This window comes from Centruroides vittatus, unplaced genomic scaffold (assembly GCF_030686945.1).
Source record: "Centruroides vittatus isolate TY-2023 unplaced genomic scaffold, ASM3068694v2 scaffold_861, whole genome shotgun sequence".
NCBI lineage: Eukaryota > Metazoa > Arthropoda > Arachnida > Scorpiones > Buthidae > Centruroides > Centruroides vittatus.
Window position 1 is genome coordinate 1,505,126 of NW_027122718.1, and position 23,872 is coordinate 1,528,997.

The 23,872-nt window shown below is 32.5% G+C and overlaps 4 protein-coding genes across 4 annotated transcripts in view; 2 read left to right on the forward strand and 2 right to left on the reverse strand.

Moving 5' to 3' along the window:
* Tgt (tRNA-guanine transglycosylase) overlaps positions 1–9,991 on the reverse strand; it is a 30,250-nt gene extending 20,259 nt beyond the window's left edge. Inside the window, exons 1-3 of the mRNA XM_067288362.1 lie at positions 9,766–9,991; positions 5,057–5,125; positions 963–1,180 (exon numbers count right to left, since the gene is read on the reverse strand). Of these exons, the coding sequence (XP_067144463.1) occupies positions 963–1,180; positions 5,057–5,125; positions 9,766–9,987 (509 nt within the window). The 5' untranslated portion in view covers positions 9,988–9,991. The remainder of the gene's footprint in view (positions 1–962; positions 1,181–5,056; positions 5,126–9,765) is intronic.
* Positions 9,992–10,241: 250 nt separating this feature from the next.
* LOC136990129 (uncharacterized) lies at positions 10,242–11,504 on the forward strand. The gene is made up of 4 exons (XM_067288501.1): positions 10,242–10,512; positions 10,681–10,776; positions 11,165–11,324; positions 11,392–11,504. The coding sequence occupies exons 1-4, from the start codon at positions 10,354–10,356 to the stop codon at positions 11,502–11,504; spliced, it is 528 nt and encodes a 175-aa protein (XP_067144602.1). The 5' UTR covers positions 10,242–10,353.
* Positions 11,505–11,580: 76 nt separating this feature from the next.
* LOC136989981 (uncharacterized) lies at positions 11,581–12,757 on the forward strand. Its single transcript, XM_067288290.1, has 4 exons — positions 11,581–11,799; positions 11,872–11,995; positions 12,067–12,361; positions 12,470–12,757. The coding sequence occupies exons 1-3, from the start codon at positions 11,585–11,587 to the stop codon at positions 12,100–12,102; spliced, it is 375 nt and encodes a 124-aa protein (XP_067144391.1). The 5' UTR covers positions 11,581–11,584; the 3' UTR covers positions 12,103–12,361; positions 12,470–12,757.
* A 1,288-nt stretch (positions 12,758–14,045) lies between these two features.
* LOC136990130 (notch-regulated ankyrin repeat-containing protein-like) lies at positions 14,046–14,360 on the reverse strand. The gene has a single exon (XM_067288502.1). It carries the CDS (start codon positions 14,358–14,360, stop codon positions 14,046–14,048), a length of 315 nt encoding a protein of 104 aa, XP_067144603.1.
* Between the last annotated feature and the right edge of the window lie 9,512 nt (positions 14,361–23,872).

Below are 23,872 nucleotides of genomic sequence, written 5' to 3' on the forward strand. Positions count from 1 at the left end.
ATAATATTAGCTGCTCTAAATCAATAAATAAATAATTTTTATTTATTACTTATAAATTTAACATTATTTGGAATAAAATAAATGAAAATCTTTTATAAAAAAGTATACATGTTATTTATAAAAATGAAAAGTATAAGAATCTACATACATATAATGCATAACTTTTATACTTAGAAACAATTGCTATAATTAATAAAAATAAAACTTTGAAATTATTTTTTTAACCAATCTAATATATATGATAGAAAAACAAAAAATATGCTGTATTAAAGTGAAATGTGTAATAAATACAATTTCTAAGTCTTTCAAATATTAATGCTCATTTCCATAAGAATTTAGTACAATTTAACTCAAAATATAACAAGAAATAATATTTATCATCTGAGAATAAACAATTCAACATTCAAAACTACTTTTTGTTGTTATTGAAGCACAATGAACAAAGTGAGCAAACTTCCTTGGCAGCAACTCAAATTGACAAATCACTGAAATACATTTTGCAAGTAATGACTAGACTGATTTGAACACAATTTTATACATTAATAATAGTAATAAAATGGCATGTTGTGCCACAAAAACAATGACACACTACTGATAAATATTTATGAAGCCTGTACATTTTGCATAAACTTATGCTTTTTAATCAAATATTCAACTATATTTTGGGTATTTTTATTGTCTGTAAATGTTCACATAAATTTCCTGCTGTTTATTTTGTTTACTTTTTGTTCTATCTATAGATTAGATCATTATGCCTATATTTTGGACTTGAGTGTATAAAATCTTAAAATTCAGCAAGATAATAGCAATATGACGTAACTAGTACTGGTAAAATACCAGTATTAGCTATGTCAAAAGAAGAAAGATTACAATATATAATTTTTACAATAATGTCAGTTTTTGAATATTTATAACAAAATAATATTTTATATATATGTATATCTGTAAAAAATTATACACACCGATGCATTGCTTCTTCGACTCTTGGACCACTTACTGTACTGCTGACGACATCGTCAAGTTGCATTGCTATATCTGCTCCAATAGTATTTTGTATCTCTATCGATTTCTCTGGAGAAAGCAGCATTTTTTCTTCAGTATAAGGATTAGTAAATTCTACTCCTTCTTCTGTTATTTTGGATAACTTTAATAAAGAAACCATTTGAAAACCTCCACTGTCCTGTAAAAATCATTTTCATCAGTGAATATTTTATATTCTCCAAAGAATTTATCTTGACTAAAATATAATAAACAAAGATTATTCAAATCAAAACTTTAAAAACTTTTTAATTAAATTACAGTTTTAAATTATTAATAAAAGTAATTTTTAAAATTGCTACTTTATTGTAAAAACATTTAATGCATTACTTATGAATAAAATTATATGAAATAGAATAATTTTTAAAAATTAATATTTTAAAAGCCATAAATTATTTGAGACTTTTAATACTCTTAAAAGTTAGAATTATTATTGTTTCATGAATTACTTTAACAAATAAAAATAAATTTTAAAAAATAACTGCCTAGAATTATACCTGTGTGTGTTTAGATTCTAAAAACTATTTTTAAAATTTCTCTTCATCCAGATACATAAGCTTAGAACCTCATAATAATTCCTTTATTATATTTCCAATTATATTCTTATTATTATACAATTCCTTTTATTATACTTCTTTGTCAGTCAGATAGCATTCTACATTATAATTGCAGAATGCTATCTGACTGAGGAGGAGTACTTAAGTGCTTGAAATGCATTTTACGACACAATAAAATTTTATGAAGATTAATTAACACATGATGATGATGATCATCATCATCATGTGTTAATTAATCATGATGATGATGAGATCATCATCATATCATAACAATACAACAATCATAACAATACAACACATGATGATGATCTCATCATCATCATGTGTTGTATTGTTACATTAAGTTTCTACAACAGGGGGAAATGTATGTTATAAACCATCAAATAAGTAATTATAAGACAGTACAGATTAAGTAATTTTATAAAACACATACCATTAGTAATATATTTATAAAATTATACTTTACTTATAGTATCAGAGTTCCATCAGCCCTCATGTGAAATCACCCACCAACCACCATAATGTATTGCAAAACCCTCTGTAAGAGATAATAAAAACAAGTATAGTGAAACCTCACTTAAGGAACACCTTAATTAAATGAACAGTCAGAAAATTCCCCTTGAAAATGCCATAAGTAGTTGTTAATTGAATCTCATATAAGTGAATATTACAATTTTCCCCAGGTGGTCTTGTGCCTCTTAAGTGAGCAGTTTTAATTCTCTTAATTGTTCTCCAGACACTAATAAGCACCTTGTTAATTTCTTGTTGTCAAATTTAACTTCTGGAAGCAAAGTAAAGTGAACAAAACTAACAAGACTGCAGAATTTTCTAAAAGTCCTGAAACTAAGAGAAGAAAGCAGTTTGTCACATTGTATAAGCAGTCAACTTGTTATTTGTACTTATGGATAAAGTGTTATTTACTATATATAAAACAGATCAAGGAGAATGATAATTTCTGAGGTTCTATGCTGCAGACACAATCTTTCTCCAACTCTTTCTGTCTGAAACAATGATTCTCCAGTCAAACATTCTTAATACTTTTGGTTTTGTTTTGACTAACCATCATTTTTCAAGTTGTCCTTGAGATCAGATTCCTTCCATTGTTTGGATATAGACAAATTATAGTAGCCAGTCTGTGTGCATTCATTCAACATAATTCAGCAATCTAATTTGACTGACTTTAAAATTCATGTTCTACACACTCCCCTCCAAATAAGCATGAAAGTGAAAAATCAGACAAAACAGAAACTACAGCAGTAATTTTTCAAATGCACAATGATGATTCATGCCAACTATCCAATGATAAATGAGGTCAGAAGGAAGTAATCACTACTGTTGTATGACAGCAAGTTGGAGCTCTTGGGTATTATTTGGAGGAGTTTGGTGGTAAGCTACAGCTTTCCTGAGTGCATTCCATAGATGTACTCTATAGGGTTCAGATCTAGTGAATACACTGGCCATTGTAGTCACTGGATTTCCTCTGCCATTAGATAACTGCATACTTTATGACTTCTATGAGGCAGAGCATTATTGTCCATAAGAATAAATTTAGAACCAAATTGTACTTGCATAAGATTAAACATATGGGTCAAGGATTTCATCCTGATATCTTTGGCCCATCATAGTACCACTACAGAAGACATGGAAATCAGTACATCCACCTAAGGTTATTCCAACCTATACAAGGACACCACTACCAGAAGAATACCACTAAATGATGTTAATTGGTTGATACCAAGTATCAGTCTCACTCCAAACAAAAGTTTACTTAATAGAAACCTCATTAATATAAAATGCCAATTTTTAAGTCCATTCAACTTTGTATTAATGGGTTTGACAGTATATATTTGTCAATTAACAAATTTATAATTATTAATAAGTAAAACATATTTATTAAAATTGCATTATATATGTTTATTTGGTTATTAAAATATGTGTTTGAATCATTTTTAAATTATTTCTCTAAACAAAGATTATAAAGTTTCGTATTTAGATTAAAAACATCAAAGTTTTTTAACTTAATAAATTTTGTACACAATATATAAAGATTATTACTCTGTACAGACAAAATAATAAATTTTAATAATATTTAAGGTAATTTACATATTAAAGGCACTTAATATAATAAATAAATATACAATGTATCATCTATTATTCCAAATGTATCTATTATGTATCTATTAATGTAAGTATTATACTAAAATTGATCTTTGTAAGTTCTCAGTCAATATGATCAATGAAATTTTTATTGTTTATAAAACCATTATTATAATAAATTTTCAATAAACATGTTTTATAAATATAATGCAATTTTAGATGTTATTTTTTTAGCACTATCTGTCACATCTTTTAAAAAATAATTACAGTGAAATATCAGAAGTCTGGAGTGATTAAGCCATACCCCATTTGGATTTTCAAATATATATGTAAATTAGCATTTTAAGTACTGTAATTCAAGTTTAGGTGTTCTAAGTTTTAGCTAGTATTTCACAAGGAATATAGGAATGCTTACAAAGATTCAGAAAAAAAATATAATTTACAAAATCACTACATCTAAATGAAAAAACACACTATTATAATTTCAAAATTAAAAAACTACACATTCTAAATGAATGCTCGAACAAACAATGCAAGGACAAAAGAACATCAACAACAAAGTCACAGTGAAAGATTTAATATCCATTTATCAACAGTATATTCAGATTTTTGACACCTCACTGTATTCTTTTATATACCATATTTACTCACATATAAGACAAGGTTTTTATTCATTTTTCACCGCTTCAAAAACCTAGGTCGTCCTATACGCGCGAGCAAAAGATTCTTTGTGCTTTTCAATAATTTTTGTGAACAGTGTATTTGCATTTTTTACCGTATGCTCACCCCCAGTGCTTAAAACAAAACTATTTTATCTGGGTTGTTTGAATCGTTCTCGTGTATTGTCAGGAGTAAAGACGAATAGCAATAAGGAAAGGAAAGCTTTTGAATTGAAATTCCAAAATCACACAGGAGCCCGATATAAGTTTTAATCCATTCCCACGTGAAAACAGACGATTATTCGGAAATCGGAATTTGGAGAAACTCGTAAGCGTAATCGACGGAGAGTGGATTCGACCGTTAAGAACTGGCAAAAAAGGTTCCCGATTGTCCGGCTATACGTTAATAAATTACGTCGTCGATTTTACAAGATTTTTCCTTAAACTTTAAAATGCCAATAATTTTTGCAGGACAATGTGTGCATTTACATGCATTTGATAATATTTTATTTGTGATAAAACGAAATAAAATTAGAATTCTATTAATAAATCTGATTTTCTTTATTTTGATCTTTAAAGTCACGCCTCGTCCTATATGCGAGTAAATACGGTATACTCTAAAGTCTATCAAATATATTTTTTTTAAATTTCTAATTCATTTTTATTAAAGGTTAACTTATAAATAAATAAATAATATTTTCTCACTGTTAACAATGCCTTTTTCCATCCCATAAAATTATGAAGTCCACCAGCTTTTTCTAAAATTTCTTGACCCTATTAAAATTATTTTAAAACATTAAACATAAATAAATTTAATGGAATTTTTTTTGTTATAGTCAATAATATTAAACTAAAATACATAAATTTAAAGAAAAGTTCTAAATGTAAAGTAATTAATACATAAATATTAGAAATCTTTCTCTTGCTATAAATTTTAATATGACGACAAATATTTGATGAAATTATCATGTGACTAGTAAATGATTACTAATATAATTTCACATAAAAAAATACAACAAAAAATATAGCTAATATAAAAAATAAACACTACATTTTACATAATGGGTCTTGTTTATAATAGATTTTAGAAACAAGCATTTAAAATCCTTTATTGTAAATATCCCTTATTTAGTTCATATCTAATTCCTTCAAAAATATTAGAAAGTAAAGTGCACAAGAAGTTTTAGATGTAATGACAAAAGCTTTATTCAGAAAGATACAGAAACTAGTTACTGAATGAGTAAAAATACCTAGAGTAATGGAGTTTAGATCTTTATATCCTATAATAAACACACGACTTTTTCTCTAACAATTGTTTTATTGATGAATAAAAATAAGGAAAAATTCTACATTAAAAATATTTTTGTTTCTGAATTTTTTTTATTTCCTGAAGCAGAATTTTGTTTTTTTTTTTTTTTTTGTCATAACATAAGAATCGTGAATACTAGGTTATACTGAAAAATATGTATACTATAAAAATTGAGCAAATGAAAGCATTTAATCTAAATGTAATACATTTAGCAATATACAAATACTATAAATAAAAGAAAAAAGTTATATACAGTATGTTTGAAAAAGAACTGGCAAATTATGAAAGGTATTATGTATTTAAGGAAAACAGACAAACACATGTAGTTTTCAGTAATCATAGCAAAACTTAAGTTTTATACAGCATTATAGGATACTGTGTTTCTGCAGATAGATGAGCGAGATTGTCACTCAAAACATATATAAGTTTGCATAGCTTTTCAATATTACAAGTAACACACAATGCGCGTATCGAAATTTATTAATGAGAAATCTTTTCGAGTTTGCTCGCTAACTAGGACAAACAGTGTAGTTTTCTGACAGTTTTCTGTAGTTTTATCTATTTTCCTAATATAAATATGAATTTATGTAATCTGTCAATTATTTTTCAAAAATCCACTATAATTATGCAGCATGTTTATAGGATCCCTACTGATTGATATTCAACAAAACGGTCATACAATAATGTTAAGACAATATTTAAATAGACTTTGAAGAACGATATACTATTAATTAACAGATACATTGACATTTAACATTCAAAAACATGGAGAAAGGTCATAATGGATAAGAATAGTTGTCTGAATAACGTAAAAACAATATTCTAATAATTCCAATACCTATATTCAACTCAAAACTGGAAAAGATGGCTCCATTGGTATAAAGGAAAAAAGAAACTGGAACAGGTTAAAAGTCAGGATATTTATTCAGATTAAGTGCAGCTTTACAGAATTTTTAATCCCCTCTTCGGATTGACAACGTTTGATATTCTGATAATTCAAATAGACAAATAAATATTCTACTTGAATTATCAAACTGTCAGACGATGTTGATCTGAAAATGGGATTAAAAATTCTGAAAAGTGCTGAATCTAAATAAATATCCTGATTCTTTTAACATATTCAAGTTTCTTTCTTTCCTACATTCAACTTTAGTATTTTTCATTAAAGATAAATTAAACCATATTGATATTACTATCAATGATTATGTACTCATTATTTAAAAAAATTGCAATCAATAATTTTAATAACTATTTATACTTGTGATTATTTCTTTTCAAATTCTTCCATATATTTTTTCTGAATATAAAACTGTACAGTAGATTTTAGTAATAAATAATGACCAAATGTAAATTTCACAATAAACAATATTTTCAGATTTTTGAAGATTGTCGTCATACAAATAATACCAAAGAACTGGATTCATTCATTCAATGGAAATGGAAATAATCTTCTACACAGATTTGATATTAGTGTTTATGTCATACATTCTTTCAAAGCTCAAGTTATCTGACATAAGCAAAAAATGTTAAGTAACAAAAAACATTTTTGTGAAATAAATTCATTCTAAAATATTATTTTACAATCAGTTTGTTTTATCGGTTATGTAGTTATTGTTCAAAAACTTTTTCTTATCTTTATAGAAAATATTTGGCATTTTAATTGAAAAACATGAAATAATTTATATTGGAAAAGAAAATCCCATTTAAAATTATTATTTTGTTAAGTTTACAATTGAAGTTACCAAATAATAAAACTTTGAAAAATTAATTTTACAGTTCAATAATTTTTAAACTAATGCAATTTATATCCTTAAAATTACCTTTGATACATACGTTAATACTATAATTTCATTTATTATATTTATCACCTTTACATTCTCAAATTATTGATATTAAGAATAAACTTAAGAACGAAGTGTGTTCTTGGAAAATAAATAATCACAATAATTTTTCTATCAACATTACAATATTCTAAAATAAATATTTACTATTTTTTTTAATTTAATAATCTACTAGACAGTAATATGCATCTACAATGTATTTATTAACTTTGATATTGTACAGATGTTTCACATGTTTTGAAGCAATTACAAAATTTTATATACCCTATTGCGATTATCGTATTGTCAATTAATTCAAAGAAAAGTAATCATATTCATTGCAGATATAAAAATAATAAAAAATGATAATTTCATTTTTATAAAATATAATAAATGCATGAAATTAAAAATTAAACTGTAAAGAGACTAAATTTCTATTAATATTTATTTATTTGGAACAGGTTATAAGCACAAACTTTTAAATTATAAATAAATTAAAAATTTCTTCACAATTAACAATAATTTTAAGAATAAAATTAGCAGCATTTTTTCGGAAGAGACGTGCAAAATTAAAAACAAACAATAATCGTATTTCATTTTATCGATTCGTTGAGCGTAAAATGATTGACGATTTAATTTGATAATGCAATTTAAAAATTTTTTATCGTCAAATAATTTTCAATCTGGTATCAATAATTTGAAAAACATATTTTTATATTACTTTACTCACAGAATTAAATTATTATTGAAGAAAGGCCTTAACAATCACAAATTAAAATAGAGCCAAAACTGGTTTATACAGTTTTTTCATTTATTTTTGCTTAATGTTTAGGCCTAGCACTATTTTGTAGTTAATAAAAAATAGTGTAAATATGTTTTTAGGATTTTACGTGCACTGGCAAGTGAAAAAAAGGCTGTTTTGCTTTAAGGAAATACAGTATTTGCTTTATAGCAGTGATTGGAGTATGCCACGTTAGCAAGATATGCCCGAAATGAGAATTTGTACTTATTGAAGAAAACATCAATTTACCTACAATTTAAAATCATCCATATCTTGTAGATTAATATTTATATTTTCAAATCAATAATAATGTGAAAAATTTTACTTTTTCATAATAAATTTTACACAAGTATTTAAAAGAAGCATCTGAAAAATAAATATAAATAAATACCGTATTTTATGGACTATAAGACGCACTTTTTTCTTCGAAAAATTGCCTCCAAAATTCAGGTGCGTCTTATAGTCCGTAGCGTCTTATAGGTATTTTTTTTTTTAAAATTGCTTAAAAATTAAGGTGCGTCTTATAGTCCGTAAAATACGGTATATTTTATAAAACAAAACGTAACAAGTTTTAAACTTAATTTTATTTCTACAGTTTTACCGAGAAATCGTATAATAATATCGCCGACGAGCAAATCCGACGACCGACCTTATTTCGTAATACGTAAATACGGAAACTGCCATCCGACGAACCGAAAACTCGACGAGAGTTATCGGTTAAAACAAATTTAACGGTTCTCGCAGAAGATACGAAATAACTTATATCGTTCGAACTTGCATTTTTGATCTGTATCGAATTTGTACGTGCTTTAAATTTGAAAATTGTAGACCTTTTTACAAAATATTTCAGTTTCTATTTGTTGCACGTATAGTATTTGTGTACAAAATCGTTTTTATTTAACATAACAATATACAGTATCGGTTAACGTTACCTATGGTTCCAAAATGGCGGCTCGTTTCCGATTCCGGCAAACAGAAGAAAGGAAACAGTGGGAACGCACATTCTAACCTAACCTAACCTAACCTATTCTAATAAATTACCATTATTATTACCAACAAAATTATTAGAATAGGTTTCTTTTATTATGCTGGAATCAGAGACGAGCCGCTATTTTGGAACCATAGGTAACATTAACCACAGTATCTAAAAATGGCAAGCAGTTACTTTGTAGCGTCTATATTTTGACTCATATATATATATATAAATCAATAAACATTTTAATTATTTTATTCATTTTTATCTTCAGTTATCCTCTTTTATTAACTATTTAAAATTTCATTTTTTTTATAGATTATAAAGTTGAGTTTTTAATAAAATTACTAACAGGCACAGAACAGGATTCTGTTCGTTGGTTAATTCGGGGGGAAATTAAAACTGAAAAATAATTTTAAAATTTTACCGTTTTTTTAAAGATGAGAATTTTCATTTTAAGTTGCATAACTTAATATTGTAAAAGCAAAGCACCATACTTTGAAAATGTATTAAACACATTCAGAAACTTACAGGTCTAGTACCAAGGTGATAAGTATTTCCTAAAATTAGATTGCATCGAAGTCTTTCTATTTGTTCGGGAAGCAGACCTTTCAGAGTTCCCTGAGTTCCTACAGGCATAAAAACTGGAGTTTCTACAACGGCATGAGGCAAAGATAATATCGAAGTTCTAGCTTTAGTCGTCGAACACGTGGCTAAAATTTTGAACGATAAAGCGTGGCTGGAGGCCGCCATGATAATTACGTCACTCGACGTAATGTAAACGAGAACTTGTAATAAAATTACGCCGCGAAATAAAGTTAACTTTTTAAATTATTTCTATCGTAGCCTTTATAATTATTATCAAATTTAAAATGACCGAAAGCAATTCGTTCTTTTCATAAAAACGTCACCGTTACGTCATCACTATAAATTTGAAATAAGTGTAAACGTGTTTCGGTATTAGTTTAAGCAAAATAATTTATAAATGATATCGAAAAGCGAAATTGTAACGTTTTGATTTTTCTTTCGTGAATATATTTACGGTTTAAGAGAATTAAAGCGCACAGATTATAATTCGTTTAAGCTTGGTATTTCATTATATTTTACGTATTTTATGTAATGGGATCAAAGAAAACGAACGGTTCAAGTCGCGCGCTAATTGCCGCTTGTTTAGCACACTTAGGTTCGGGAGTTGTTCAATCCGTCACCTCTTTCCTATTGTTTAAGTTTAATGGCATTCTGATTATAGCCGGATGGGATGCTGTGTCTGCCGTTGGGGTGAGTAGGAATAAAAAAACGAAATTTCCATTTTCCTACAAGATATTTTTGTCATTTTCCAATTAATTCGTATTCTTAATTACGAAATATGTAAATCAGTAAACTTTCTCGTGATTCAGAGCTTTTTATAACTTTTTTTTACGCGTTTAATGCGAAATTTCCTCTCAGAACTTCACATTCGGAGGGGTTCTTTTCACGAAACGGAAGCAAGCACGCCAGGAAACGAACTCGGAAGAAACAAAAGAAACTCCTGGGAATCCCAAAGTAAGTCTTTCTCCTCCTCTTCCCTTTTTTTCCTTCCTCTCAATTATCTTCCATAATAAACTTCCTCTAGAGTTTATCTAAAAAATTTCCTCATTTTCGAGTTGAATAAACTGATAGCCGATATATAAAATGTATTAAATTTTGTAATCTTTCGCCGTTACGAAACACTAAGATGAAATGTGTAACGATAACTTAAAACGAATTTCCCAATTCTGTAGTAACCGTATCGGTGACTCATCGATAATTACTTTCTCGAAACACAAAATTACGAATTGATGAACTAATCTAGTGTTTAGAAACGTCTACTTTATAAGTTTTAATAAATAAAGCTACAATAGAATTTTTTATCTGTTCTTAAAGATACTTCAAAATGTCTTTTTATAATTAGGGAAACTCCAAGAAAATTTTGCTGGGTTCTTGCGTATTAAACATATTATCACTGATCTTTCTGTCCTTTACTGACGGAGTTACTTGGGATTTTAGGATTTCAAAAGACAAGTCTTCTACAGCAGCTTCGACGAAAGAACCGGAAAAAATTACTTCATATGGTATAAATTTATTAATATTTCTTCCAAATATCTGATTTTTTTTTCTTTAATTTTATAAATTTTTCAGCTTACGTTGCTTCTTTCGTCATACCGGCGATATTGATATTAATATGTCTGCTTACACTCTGCCTTTTCAAGTTATATTCCGATAAAAAAAGTTCTATGGCAGAAATTTTGTAAGTGTGAACTCTTACGTTATTTGATTAATTCGAAACTTATCAATTCCGTTGTTTGCTACGAGTCTAATAAAATTCGATTTAATGTGGTTTAAGATGGAAGAGCTGAGTTCGGTTACCATCAGACGCGAGTACTCCTCAGGAAGAGAGAAGAGAACGCCCGTCGTGGTGGTGACCCCTGTCGTATGTACCGAGCAAAAACCGAATTGCGGGATTTGGCAATATACCAGAAGCTCCAGCCATCCGGAATTAACTAGAAGCCCCGAACATAAACAAGAAATTGAACCTCCGATTAACGGGTTTAGATAAAATTTAAAATGCCTCGCGTACATATTAATAGATGCTTTAAATATTCATCGTTTCGTTAACAGGGAGACTTCGACGTACGATCGAGAAGTTTTTCGTTGTCCGCAGATGCACGATAAGGATTCGCTCGTTAATTTAAGTCCTTTGGAGTTAATGGCTCGACATCAGAGAATGCGAGACACGTTTAAAGTGAAGACATTAACGATTTACGAGTTTATAATGGAGTTATAATTTAAAAATATTAAATTTATTCTCTGTAGGAAATAGAAAAACATTCTAGAAGAAATCTCAGCTAGAATTTTTGGGTATGCTCGTATCGAAGATTAGTTTAAATAACAACTTTGCAGCGTGTAATTAATACTTGTTCACGAGACAGATTAATATTTTAAAAAAAATGGAGAGAGGATATCCTGAGGAGGAAGCACTGTTTTGTTTTTAGCTGGGTTCAACGATGACGTGGCGACATTAACTGGTTTTTCGTTTCGACATTCGATGCAACATCGGCGCGCTCTGCTATATAACAGCGCGATTCTAAGCTTTGGTAGAGACGATCAGGTAAGGATGATTTAGAATTACATAAATATTAATTCCCCTATGTATTACCAGAGGGCGGTGGCGCGATTCCCGAGTCCTAGTTTTAGTCGGTTACTTCTTCTCTTGTAGTGATTCTAAAGTTAACATTTCTAAGGACAGAATGTCGGAAAACAACGCGAAAGGACTTAAAGTTCCACAAGAGGAAGCGGAGAACTCATTTCGAGTGGCACCTTCCAGACGTGATAGGATCCAGATTTCTAAGGAAAGTTGCGAAGAAAAGGAAAAGCTTCGAGAAAAGAAATCCTCGGGAAGCGAAATACTCGAAACTATTAAAAATATTTAACTCTGTACGTTCGAGTTGATTTGTAGACCTACTGGTAAAACAATAATAAATTGTTTGGGTTTGTGTGATTGTAAGACGATGGCTTAAATGTACGATTCGGTTGGTAATTTGAAAAGGAAAAGTGTTGGTAGTTAAAACAGTATTTGGTCGAGCACTTCGGTGATGCGGAGTTCCTCTGTTTAAAGTAATTTCGAGCCTGCGGGCTTCTTTCCCCTGTGAATATAATTCCATGTGTGTTAGTGGGACAGCGATGTTTCTGCTTGGTTGCTTGATTCTATCGGCGCTTCCAAATTTTCCCACAGATCACTTTTCCATACTCCAATGATATCGAAATTTTCCTATAATTTCACAAAATGGCCATCATTTTTTATCGCCTGGGATTTAATGATCGGCGTATAATAATTTTTTTCCGTTTTTAATTTTGATACAGCGACAGAGATCGATTATTTGACAATTTCCGCGCTAGATGGCAGCATTTACCGAAGCTGGGACACGAGGTCTATTTTCCCACAGTAGCTGTTTCGACGAAATTTTCTCACAATCATCCTGGTCTAGGTCAGATAAATGGATGTAATAAGGTTATAGGGAGACTCCTATGTTAAACTATTCGTCGAGCGGAGTAGCCGGTGGGAAGACCACGCTTCGTGATTTCTTTTTTAAAACTAGCTCTTGCATCACTGCCATTTTTAAATTAATACAAGAATTTAACACTGGAATGTCTCTGTTATAAGAATCTATTGAAGGTTTCTCTATGGGATGATAAAAAACTAGGCCACAATAGAGACAACCCTCGGGAGTTTTCGACAGAACGAGTTTTTTTATTTTATTTTTTCAAGAACCTCTCAATCCCGGAACTCGTCTGGTAGACCGTTCTCTCGTCAATAATCCTGTCGTCATCCCCTTCGCGCCAATAGGGTTTACTACACGTTCTCGCTCCGAACAACGTGACTACAAATTTTAAATTACATACGAATGGCTCCTGAGATACAATAAAAATGTTCGTACTGTACCTTACACCGGAGTAGATAATCGCACTAGGACTCGTCCTTTCGGTGTTTTGCCCCTCAAACAGGCTTTAAAAATGAAATAAACACACTATTTCTGTACATAATATTTATTACATTTAAACGTATCACATTCATCCAAAAAAAATCGTGAGATATTCAATGCTAGCTAATAAGTTACACAAATTGTGTGCGTACAAAAAATAATAATTAAAAAAAATCTAGTAGACGATGTTAAGTCGGGTTGCTGTACAGTCACACTGACAAAATTAATACTGCTGTTTGGGACATGGCACTGACAAGGAATAATTTAGAATATCGTACCTACTTCGTGTTAACTAGAATCCTTTGCAGATTCCTATCTCTCTGTGTTAGAAATGAGAAAAAGAGCTATGTCCTGATGTCCACCGTAAGCAGCGATATGCAAAGCACTCCATCCGTCTCGGTTAGCCAGTCTGACGTCCGCTCCGAATTTCACTAACAGTTTCACCAATTCTAGATTACCATCCAAGCAGCTGTGATGTAACGGCGTTTGACCTTCGTGGTCGTACGAATTCACATTAAAACCTTTTTTAGTCTGCAGTATCCTTTGTAATTCACTGGTGTCCCCTTGTCTCAGGGCCTTCTGAAATACGTCGTGGTACGAGTTGTTTTCCACCTCGGCCGTACTCATTTCCAAGTCCTTATCCGGTCCCGATAGGTTTTTAAACAGAATGCACTCGCAACCAAACTCGTAACTAACATGTGAATAACAATCCGCTGGGTTTTGTAGCTGGATCGCTACCACGTCATCTATGTCGGACTGGAATAGGAAGATTGGACCAATAGGAGAGCGCGTCGCTGGAATTCCATCGAAGCACCTCCTACAGGAAAGATGACAATGTACCGAGGTAGTGTTTAGAATTCGTGGGAAAAAAATACTGCTAGCTATCTTGTGGCTTTGTATTCCCTCCACTTGTTCCCACGTTTGGACTGTAAACAGAAATCTATCGTTTGCCACGTATAAGTTTGTTTGCTGCCATTATTGTCGCCCCACGTGAGAAAATATAGGCGTATTTTTTCCTCTTTTTTTATTTATTTTTTTAATCGTTCGCCCACACTAAACGCCCGTCGTATCCACCGTCTAAAACGACCGTGCCCAAGCGACATTTTAGTAATATATTGAGTTTTCGGCACCTGCTAATTTAGAAACACAATACAGGATCACATACCATCACGGACGCTTCTGAAAATGATGGGTCGAGCAGGTGCTTTGTTTCGTGGCAAAGAACCTCCCCGGGCTATATACCTAACACAAGTTTTATAACATTAGACCCTAGTAGATTGACACAAGTCTGTAATTAGGACTAGACTACGGTCGATGGAGAATTTTATAAAAATTCCAACTGAGAATAATTTAGGTAAATTATTAAACCGTCTCACCTCTAAGCAACGAATCTGTTCTTATAAATGGGTATCAAAGAGGAGCCGTCTTATGATATACAAGGTTGTTTTCCCCCCTTCTCTCTCTCTCTCCTGCCTTGAGGTAAGACAGGGTCAATAATTCTTAACAATTGGCCGGCCGCAAAACAATCATAACTACGCCTGCAGTTCTAAAATAAGGAGAAAACGTAACATCTGCTCTCGATTTGTGAAAAGTACGTCGGACGATCAAACTGCCGGCCCCCCTTTTTTTAAATTATCGGATATGTGAAATTGTTTTAAAACTTAATAGCACGTTTATTCCTCTGGAAAAAATAGAATAGTTTCGAATTACAAGAAAATAAAAAAAGAAAAATGGCGGCGTTACTAAGACGTCGCCGTGTTCGTAGCCTGCTAGCTACTGTTCTGCCAATCATAGATGAAAATCATGCAGTCACGAGATTCATGTAGTCACGTGAAATGTCTAATGATACGTTTTAACCGACATTTTTTATTGTTTATTATTGCGGATTTTTCGTCTTCTAACAGAGTTTTAAATGCATTTTTTTAAATTTAGCCGATAAAATTTTGGAAAATTTTTTCGAATTGTCTGAGAAACGTTAGGGTATCGAGGTTCTCATGCAACTTGCCAATATTCGTTAGATGTCGAGATAGTAGCGGATTGGTCACGTGAAGGGGTGGCCGTGACACGTGACTAACACGCGCTAGTCTATGAGAATAACCGTTGGAACACTCTGAGAACGTTCTCTTTCTCACCAGGAAATTTCGTCTGGGATATTTAAACCGAAATGCAGAAAAAAACAGCGCGGAGAATAAAAACGGCCCGAGTGTTACGTAAGCTTTCTCATTCCGTAGTAGATTTTTCCATTAATAAGGTCATTAATGACGTCACTTTCATTCACACGATGAGGGAAACGGAGATAGTGTTTCTAGACGAACCCGTGTACTCCGATGTAACAACTTATATTAATTTACCCGGCGATAAATATAGCCCGGAAAATTTATAAATAAAACGAAAGCTACACTCGTCTAGTCTTTATTACGGTTATTTATATATTTTTACAGCATAAAATACTCTGTCTACGTGCGGCGGAGATCGATATCTTTGGACGCGCGCCTACGAAAAACGGATAACTGCCACGCCTAACACATCTTTGCCTGGAATTTCTGATCGAAATATCAAAAATATCCTCGACAGTGTACAAATTCTATTTTAACTATTAGACCCCATATTTCGATACCGTCGCTCTCGTTTCTCGGCGAGAAAAATATAGATGTTAATTTGTAGTTTTTTAATAGTTAAATCGGAGTAATTAATTGTTTCGTGTAAATAAAATCAATGCCAACGAATGCGATGCGGAAAACCACACGCGAGTAAATGTAAGCTTTTACTCCTTAATCCTGTAAAATTTAGTTCGTACGAGAATTTATTTTTGTAATCTACTCAATTTTTATCAAGAAAACTGTTTAACAAAGAAAATAAAATACAAAAAAGTATTTCAAAGGAGAAAAACAGGACAGACGAATACTAAATCGACGAGGAAAAAAATGTAGAAGAGGAAACTAAAAGAAAAGTGACGGAAAGGATTATTTTTCTGATATAAATGACCGGGAAAAAGCTGCCAAGAAACGAATTATTATGATTAGATCTATCGTAAAAATAACGGTAATTTTTTAAACACAAAGCAAAGCGCCGATGCAAATAATTCGCATAGATTAAACAAATTTGAGAGAGAAATTCGACGTATCTCGGACCTTTTTACGATAGTTTTAAATATTAATTTCTAATATAAAATAAGTGTGAACGAAAGCGGATACAAATGGTCGAAGATTTTTCCCATCCGAAAGAGGCAAAATCATAGGTTGCTCGCATCTGACAAAAGAAGTAAAGAAATAAAATATAGATCTATCGAAAAGGGCATTAAACTAACCTTGACTACATAAAAATTGGTTACGGAGCAGTAGCCTCGAAGACTTACAAGCTCCGATCGAGTTTAAGATCGCTTTATATAAACTTGCACAATTTTTTCCATTAGCCAACCTTACATGGAAGAAGTTGTTGTATGTGTAATTTGAATCTGGTCTACGAGTCCAACTAAGGATTAAGTATCCCTGGGAAATCCAACCGACTGGTTTTTTCTTCTCTCCATCTACTTAACCTTAATCATTCGATAAAATTCGGATCTGATTAATGATGTGGAGGAGCCACGAAACTTTAGTTACAAAGGATTTCTTTATACCTTTTTTAGGGTAGCTTTGAGGAAAATTTTAGTCAAAAAAGGTCACGGCTTCGGCACTGTAATTCTTATCGAGGCCTCTCTATGGCTACCATCGCCGATAGGAAGTGAAGGAATGTGCCATTTTACGATTAATAAATACAAAATAGGAATCTAATGATTTACAATTGCTTTAAAACATTAAATAAAACTCGACTCGAAATATTTAACGATTTCGATTATTGATTACTGCTTCTAATTAAAACAGCTTCGGCCATTGACCGTGCTTCTTATTAAAGTATAAACACGGTTTAATTACCGAGACAATTGTAGAAAAAGAAAATGTAAAAGTACTTTATAAACTCGATATTTTCGCATTCCACACACCTTAACTTAATCAGCGAGCTCCACTTGGCTGCCAAGAATATTTGGTTTATCTCCGCTGTATTTGGTTTAACTTATCTAAGCTTCTTGAACATGTCTCAACTCGGTAAATGCCAAATTTCGCGATAAATAAGGTGATAATTCGGCATTAGCGAAGGAAGGCGAAAATCCTGGAAAGAAATTCAAATTTCGGGCCCTCTTAAAATTGTTTTCCCGAGAGGAAAGTAAAAGCTAATCCCGTCAAAGATTAAATAATAGCCTAAATACGTAAATCCTGTGTTGAATGACCTCCTTACATATCTCCGCTCTTAATGACGCTCTACTACTATAATTTCGCTTTGTAGTAAATGTTGCGAGAAATTACAGTGGAAAAAAATAAAATAAAAATGCTTCGTGCATCCTCACTAATAAACGATTCCTAGTCGCAAACCGTAATAACCTCTTTGATCAACAGATTATGATGTAACGACCAAATTTACATACGTGGGAAAATAAGGTAACGGCATTCCTGGGCGGCCATCTTGTTAAGAAAATATTACAAATAACGTAATTTGATAAGTTAATTCTTAACTGGAATTAAGAAATGCCCGGTTCTCAAGGTTCTCGATTGTGTAAATAATGGAAACGTTGATTTTCGAGTGTTGTTAGCGAGTAGCAATCATGCAAAGACCTTGAAGCCAACCACTCTAATGTAGGACACCCTGCTTGTTAGCCGAGGAATTTGTTCGGTTTTAACGTATTACACATTTCTACTTTAAATTTGGGTGTAATTTTATTATCTCTACAACCACTTTTTGTAATTATTTCCTCCCATTCGTAATAAATCACGCTCCATTCGTAATAATTCCCTATTCCACTAAAACAAATCTTCTGGGCCACGTTTTTATGTACAGCCGAATAATAAAATATTTTGACCTAGTTATTTATGACGTTTTTAATACGTAATAAACTAAGCTCGTGAAAGAAAAATTTACGGGAGAAACGTCCCGAGTTATTTACGTAATTTGTAGGTCTAAGACCCGCCACTTCGGAGAAGGTCAAAGAATGGGAATCTCGACAAGCGGAAGTAGGTCTCGGAAAGGTCGGAGGTGAAGCGAACGGGGTCAAAACGATAAAGAATCTCCGAACCCGGACACACTACCTTCACGACCGTCACGAAAGTTAGCAACGTGACCGGTGCTACTGCGTGACGGAAGGATAGCGATAAAAAAGTTGATCCTCCCCGCATGTATCGCAGAAATCGACTTTCCCACGGATACCGAAAGAAAAAGCGAATTCCTTTTTTATCAACCTCGATAAAGCGCTAGCGACTTGGCACAAATCGTCCGTGTACGAGTTGATTTGCCATTTTTCGTCCAAGTAATTGCCTCCCCCTTCTTTTACGCTTCCAGCTACGTAAAGGTTACGTCATTTAAAGCGATTTATTCGGAATTTTCCCAGCCGAAATTTTACTCTTATGGGAAAAGCGACTGTAAACAGATTTATAATGCTGGAAACCAGAAACATAATAAAGGTTAAAATCGGAAAAAACATCCCCAGATTCCATTGTCCACATCTTCCTAAACGGACTTCCTCTCGAAGAGGAAACTGAATCAATACAGGATGACGTGTTTGTGCATTTGTAGGTTTGTAGCCGGATAAGCGGAAACAAGTCTTCTTGCTGTCATCTCCTGGGTGTGACTATTGAGGAGAGGCTGTGGGAAAAAAACAAGAATGGGAATCGAGCCAGGAAAAAGACATCAACGTAGGAAAAACGCTAGGCAGAGGTAACAGTGGGAAAATCGAAAATCGGGGGATGGGAGTAAGAGACTTTTTAAATCTATATTTATCGTTTTAAAACACGAGTATCGGATGTCTTTGATATCTCTTACAAAGCGAAGGACTGAGCTCGTCCTTGTCATGTTCAGTATGCCGGCCTTGTCCTGTTAACGAGTTTACGAAAATGATGCAATCCAGCGATATGCAAATTTCCCAACTAATTTCCTGTTTCCAATGAAACCCGTGAGTTTTGCATTCTTTTTAGGCGTGGAAAAATTACCGCAACCTGTTTTTGTTTTTTAGTGTAAACAAACAGCGATCGCGATAAGTGTATTATTAAATTACAGTGTGACGTAAAACGAAAGGCGGTAGTCGGCATCGGCGATTATGCGCACACTCCTCTAAGCGATAAGTAAAGTCTGCGATTTTCTTCGTCTCAGACGTTCAACAGGGCCCCTCATCTCCCAGCTTCTTTCGAGGACATACACTACCATGACCTATGACGTCATCTATTTCCGGCGTACTTTTTTTCATGCAAAGCCGTCTTGGATTGCCTCTTGTCTCAGGAAGTGTCTGCTTTAAACAGACTCGTCCGACTTTAAATATTACGTTTTCTCCTTAATTTCTAGAGAGCCCGAGTCGTTAACGGGGTGAAGGGCCTTTATAAATCTCTTCCGTAAAGTAGTTTTCCACTTGTTACGGAGTAACGCCAACGGTCGGAAGGAATCGAAAGTGGGTTCACGCTTAAATGTCGAAAATTGATTTAAATAGAAATGTGGAAATTTGCTGAGAACATCCCCATGGGAATATAGGCTTGGGAAAGAAGTGCGGATATCGGGGTTCTCAACCCTAGCAACTGCGGGGCAGTTCACACGACACAGGGTGTGTTTCCATACGGCGCGGACAATGGGTCACAGCTGGCTGCCATGTGTTCCATTCAACAGGTGGAAGAAATGTTCACATCACTACCTGCGCGTTTCCCTGTTTCGGTGAAATCGTATTTGTATAAATTATGACGACGACACTAGGTCGACTGGTGGAATTTCGGTGGGAAACTGGTCTCGTGTTGCAACACTTTACTATGGAAATGATCCGGGTTGTGAGATATGTAAACATTAGCTTTTTCCCCTTTTCCAATCGACTATCCAGTACACTATTCAATTCTTTTAACGAAATTGCTTTTACTTAGTACTGACTTTAATGGCTATCAGACACTTAAACGGCACAAATGCCGTTAAAGAAACAGAGAAGAACAAATGAATCTTATAAAGTTTCCCGTGTTTTCCCTTCTTGGTAAGATACTTGTAAAAATAAAATGAAATTACAAACATATTTTAGTCCATTTTTATAAGGGGTGATAAAAAAAACAGTAGCACCGTCCTCGAAGATTTGTATCTGGTAAACTCGGTTGTGGGCACGATTTAAAAATTCCCTGTTTGAATATCATGGGAAGTTTGTCGGTATAATCGAGTTATATGGTTTATCTTCAGATCACGAATTGCTACAGTTGAAAAAGCGACATTGAAACTTTCTACAGATCTAAAAGTCCTTGTTAATTGATATTTTCCCAAACTGGTTAATTATCTTTTAGTGAATGTAACGCAAGAGTGGAATAACTAGTTCGTGTGCATACCTGATTACTTTTTATCAGATTCTATACAAGTTATTTCCTTTTATACACGTAATTCACTATCGGGTAGAAAAAACAGAGAAATTTATTTATAGAACAATAAAATTCAATGGATAAACATTGATTAAATCGCACAGTTTCGTGAGGAAAGTGAAACTATAATAACCGTTATTGTCTTGTAAAAAGTTGTCGTTGTGACGTAGGCTGTGTTACCCGGTGTTAACAGCTTATAGCACACGTTGTTAAATGCCTCGTTAATCAAAATAGAAATTTGGAGAAACGCAATCGATGATTGTCGATCGCATTGAGTGAGAGCCTGGCTAACAAAGCGATGTGGACAGGATGTACTGTGGGAAATGGTGAGTAGTAGAAAAATAACAGACAAGGAAGGAGAATGTAAGGGAAGAGGACAAAAGGTGTCCCAGCCCACCACCCCCTAAAATTTGCACAATGGAGAAGAGGAGGTAGTCCCTGCTGGATATCGGACAAAGGGGTCGGAAGGAAAAATCACAGACTTTTTCTTCCCTTTTTACCGATATCCTGTCGCATAGTCTGGGAATTACACTCAAACGAGAAGGGTTGAAAGAATACAGGTATACGTTTCCCCGATGGACCCACGCAATTAAGGTAATTAGACCTACACAACCCGTTCGAGCAACGATGCACCTTTGTGTCCCGCCATAAATAGATCTTAATAATTAAGTTCCTCACGGATAATCTTACAATTTCCTTTAGATTTAAAGTCGATTATTCGGGCTTCGGACGGGCGTGTAAACAATAGGTGATAAAAAGTAGCCATACCGGCAATTATTCCTTTCAAGCGTTTCGCAAATGTGCATTTTCTATTGATTAAAGTCTGTCCGTTGTGCTAACGGTCCTGGTCACGTGACAATGATTTTAACGGTCCTCCGGGAGGCGTTTAACACGGGAACGACGATGACCGTTACTTTTTGATGCCACAAAATGCCTGTTTTGAACTTCTCGTGTATAGCGTGTGTGACGTCGTCGTAACGTTTTTCCTGGATTTTCTGCCCTTTATTAAGACAAAAATGGCGAAAAATCGGTAAAAAAAATTGAAAAGGTGGGGAAGCGATTCCTGCAGGCAGGAGAACGAACTCTGAACCCGTTTCCAAAACAGGAAAAGAAGCACAAGGACCAGTCATAGGCTTATTTTCCTGTTCTAGATTGTTTTTTCTTTACTTTTCTTCCGGTAAGACTTTCGTTTACCAATGAATTACCAGCATCAATCATTTTATTACGCCGACTTTTTATATAATAAAATAAACAAATCTGCCATTAAAATCGATAAGAATGTTTTTAATTGGCTGATTTAAATTCGAAAATTGATCACGTGTCTAATGGCGTCTCTATGACTAATTGTTATTTCTTTCGTCGAATTTAAAATAAATTAATAAATTCAAATATGCAAAAATTTCGGTTAAATGTATTTTATCGAAATTTTTAAAAGTTTAAATTTAAATTTATTACATGGCTTCTTTTGACATTTTTTGTAGTTAGAATGTCTTTAGTTAAGCTTTATTGTAACAGATGGCGCTACCTCGAGAAGTTAAAAATTTTTAACATAAATGACTAAATATTTAATTTTAACAAAATATTAGTTTTATAACTTAATTTGAGCTATTTGTATAATAATTTCCTCGATACCTAATTAGAATTATTGTTAAATTAAATATTCTTTTGTGTAAATATATTTACTGAATTTAAATATTTAGTGTTGCACAAATTTTAATAAGGATTATAATTAATTATTTAAATAATAATTTTCATTAGAAAACGTCGAATTTAATCAATTTACAACAGCAGATTTTACGTAATTAAAATTAAAATTCGAAAATTTTTAACGGAATTTCATAGATGGCGCCGCGAAAAATCGACAATTTTCTGTAGAATTATCGGTTGGTTCATTTTAGTTTTAAAATTTAATTCATTTAATTTTATTTTATTATTTAATATTTCACGTTTTTTTCGATACTTTTCCTTTATATTCTATACACGTCTCTGCGCTCTGCCGGTCGCGAGCTGTCGCGTTGCTAATCTGCATAATTTCAAATGAGAAAATTAGCGCTCAAAAATTAATTTGTTTCTAAAATTTTAGAAATATTTTTTTTTTATTTTCTTACTTAACATTAGCATTATTTTTTTAAAGAAAATATTTATTCGACAAATAATTCACTGTCAGCTATTGGTATGCAAATTATTCCACGGATTCGGCACTTCGGATTATGTTGGGGATAATGTTCATTATATTGAAGTTTTATAGGTTTGAGTCTTTCCCAGTGGTGGATTCTGAATAAAATATTTTAAATTTTTGAGTAAAATATTTGAATTGATACCTGCGATATTGTATTGCGGATGGTCCGATGAACCATTGTTTTTTAAAAACGTTCTCGAGTTCGAATAAATAAATTTTTAATTATATTTGTGTCAACGAGGAGAGCTTATACCCCGCGAATCCGCTCCTGGTCCCGCCTGCCTCAAATTTTAAACGTGAATTGTTATTCTAACAAGTAAGTAGAATTTCTTTGTCATTTTAATGTTAAAAAGTGATTTTGAATTTTTAAATTGGTGTTTCTCGATTCTGACGCGAAACTGCGCTACGCAGCGACGCGATACGTGGGGATAAAAAAGGAAATAATAATTTAAATAATTTTTCATTGAAAAATCTGTTTCCGAGAATAATTTTGATAAAGAATTATTATTTTTCTGTAATATTTTAGGATAAAATGTAACTCGTTTCGTCAATGCCACAATATA

Excerpts from the sequence above, each read along its gene's own strand:
- LOC136990129 (XM_067288501.1), top strand. The coding sequence starts at position 10,354 with ATGGGATCAAAGAAAACGAACGGTTCAAGTCGCGCGCTAATTGCCGCT. Across the intron at positions 10,513-10,680 it reads ATGCTGTGTCTGCCGTTGGG|AACTTCACATTCGGAGGGGT; the intron begins GTGAGTAGGAAT and ends ATTTCCTCTCAG. Across the intron at positions 10,777-11,164 it reads AAACTCCTGGGAATCCCAAA|GGAAACTCCAAGAAAATTTT; the intron begins GTAAGTCTTTCT and ends TTTTATAATTAG.
- LOC136989981 (XM_067288290.1), top strand. The coding sequence starts at position 11,585 with ATGTGGTTTAAGATGGAAGAGCTGAGTTCGGTTACCATCAGACGCGAG. Across the intron at positions 11,800-11,871 it reads ATTGAACCTCCGATTAACGG|GGAGACTTCGACGTACGATC; the intron begins GTTTAGATAAAA and ends TTTCGTTAACAG. Across the intron at positions 11,996-12,066 it reads GAATGCGAGACACGTTTAAA|GAAATAGAAAAACATTCTAG; the intron begins GTGAAGACATTA and ends TATTCTCTGTAG.
- LOC136990130 (XM_067288502.1), bottom strand. The coding sequence starts at position 14,360 with ATGAGTACGGCCGAGGTGGAAAACAACTCGTACCACGACGTATTTCAG.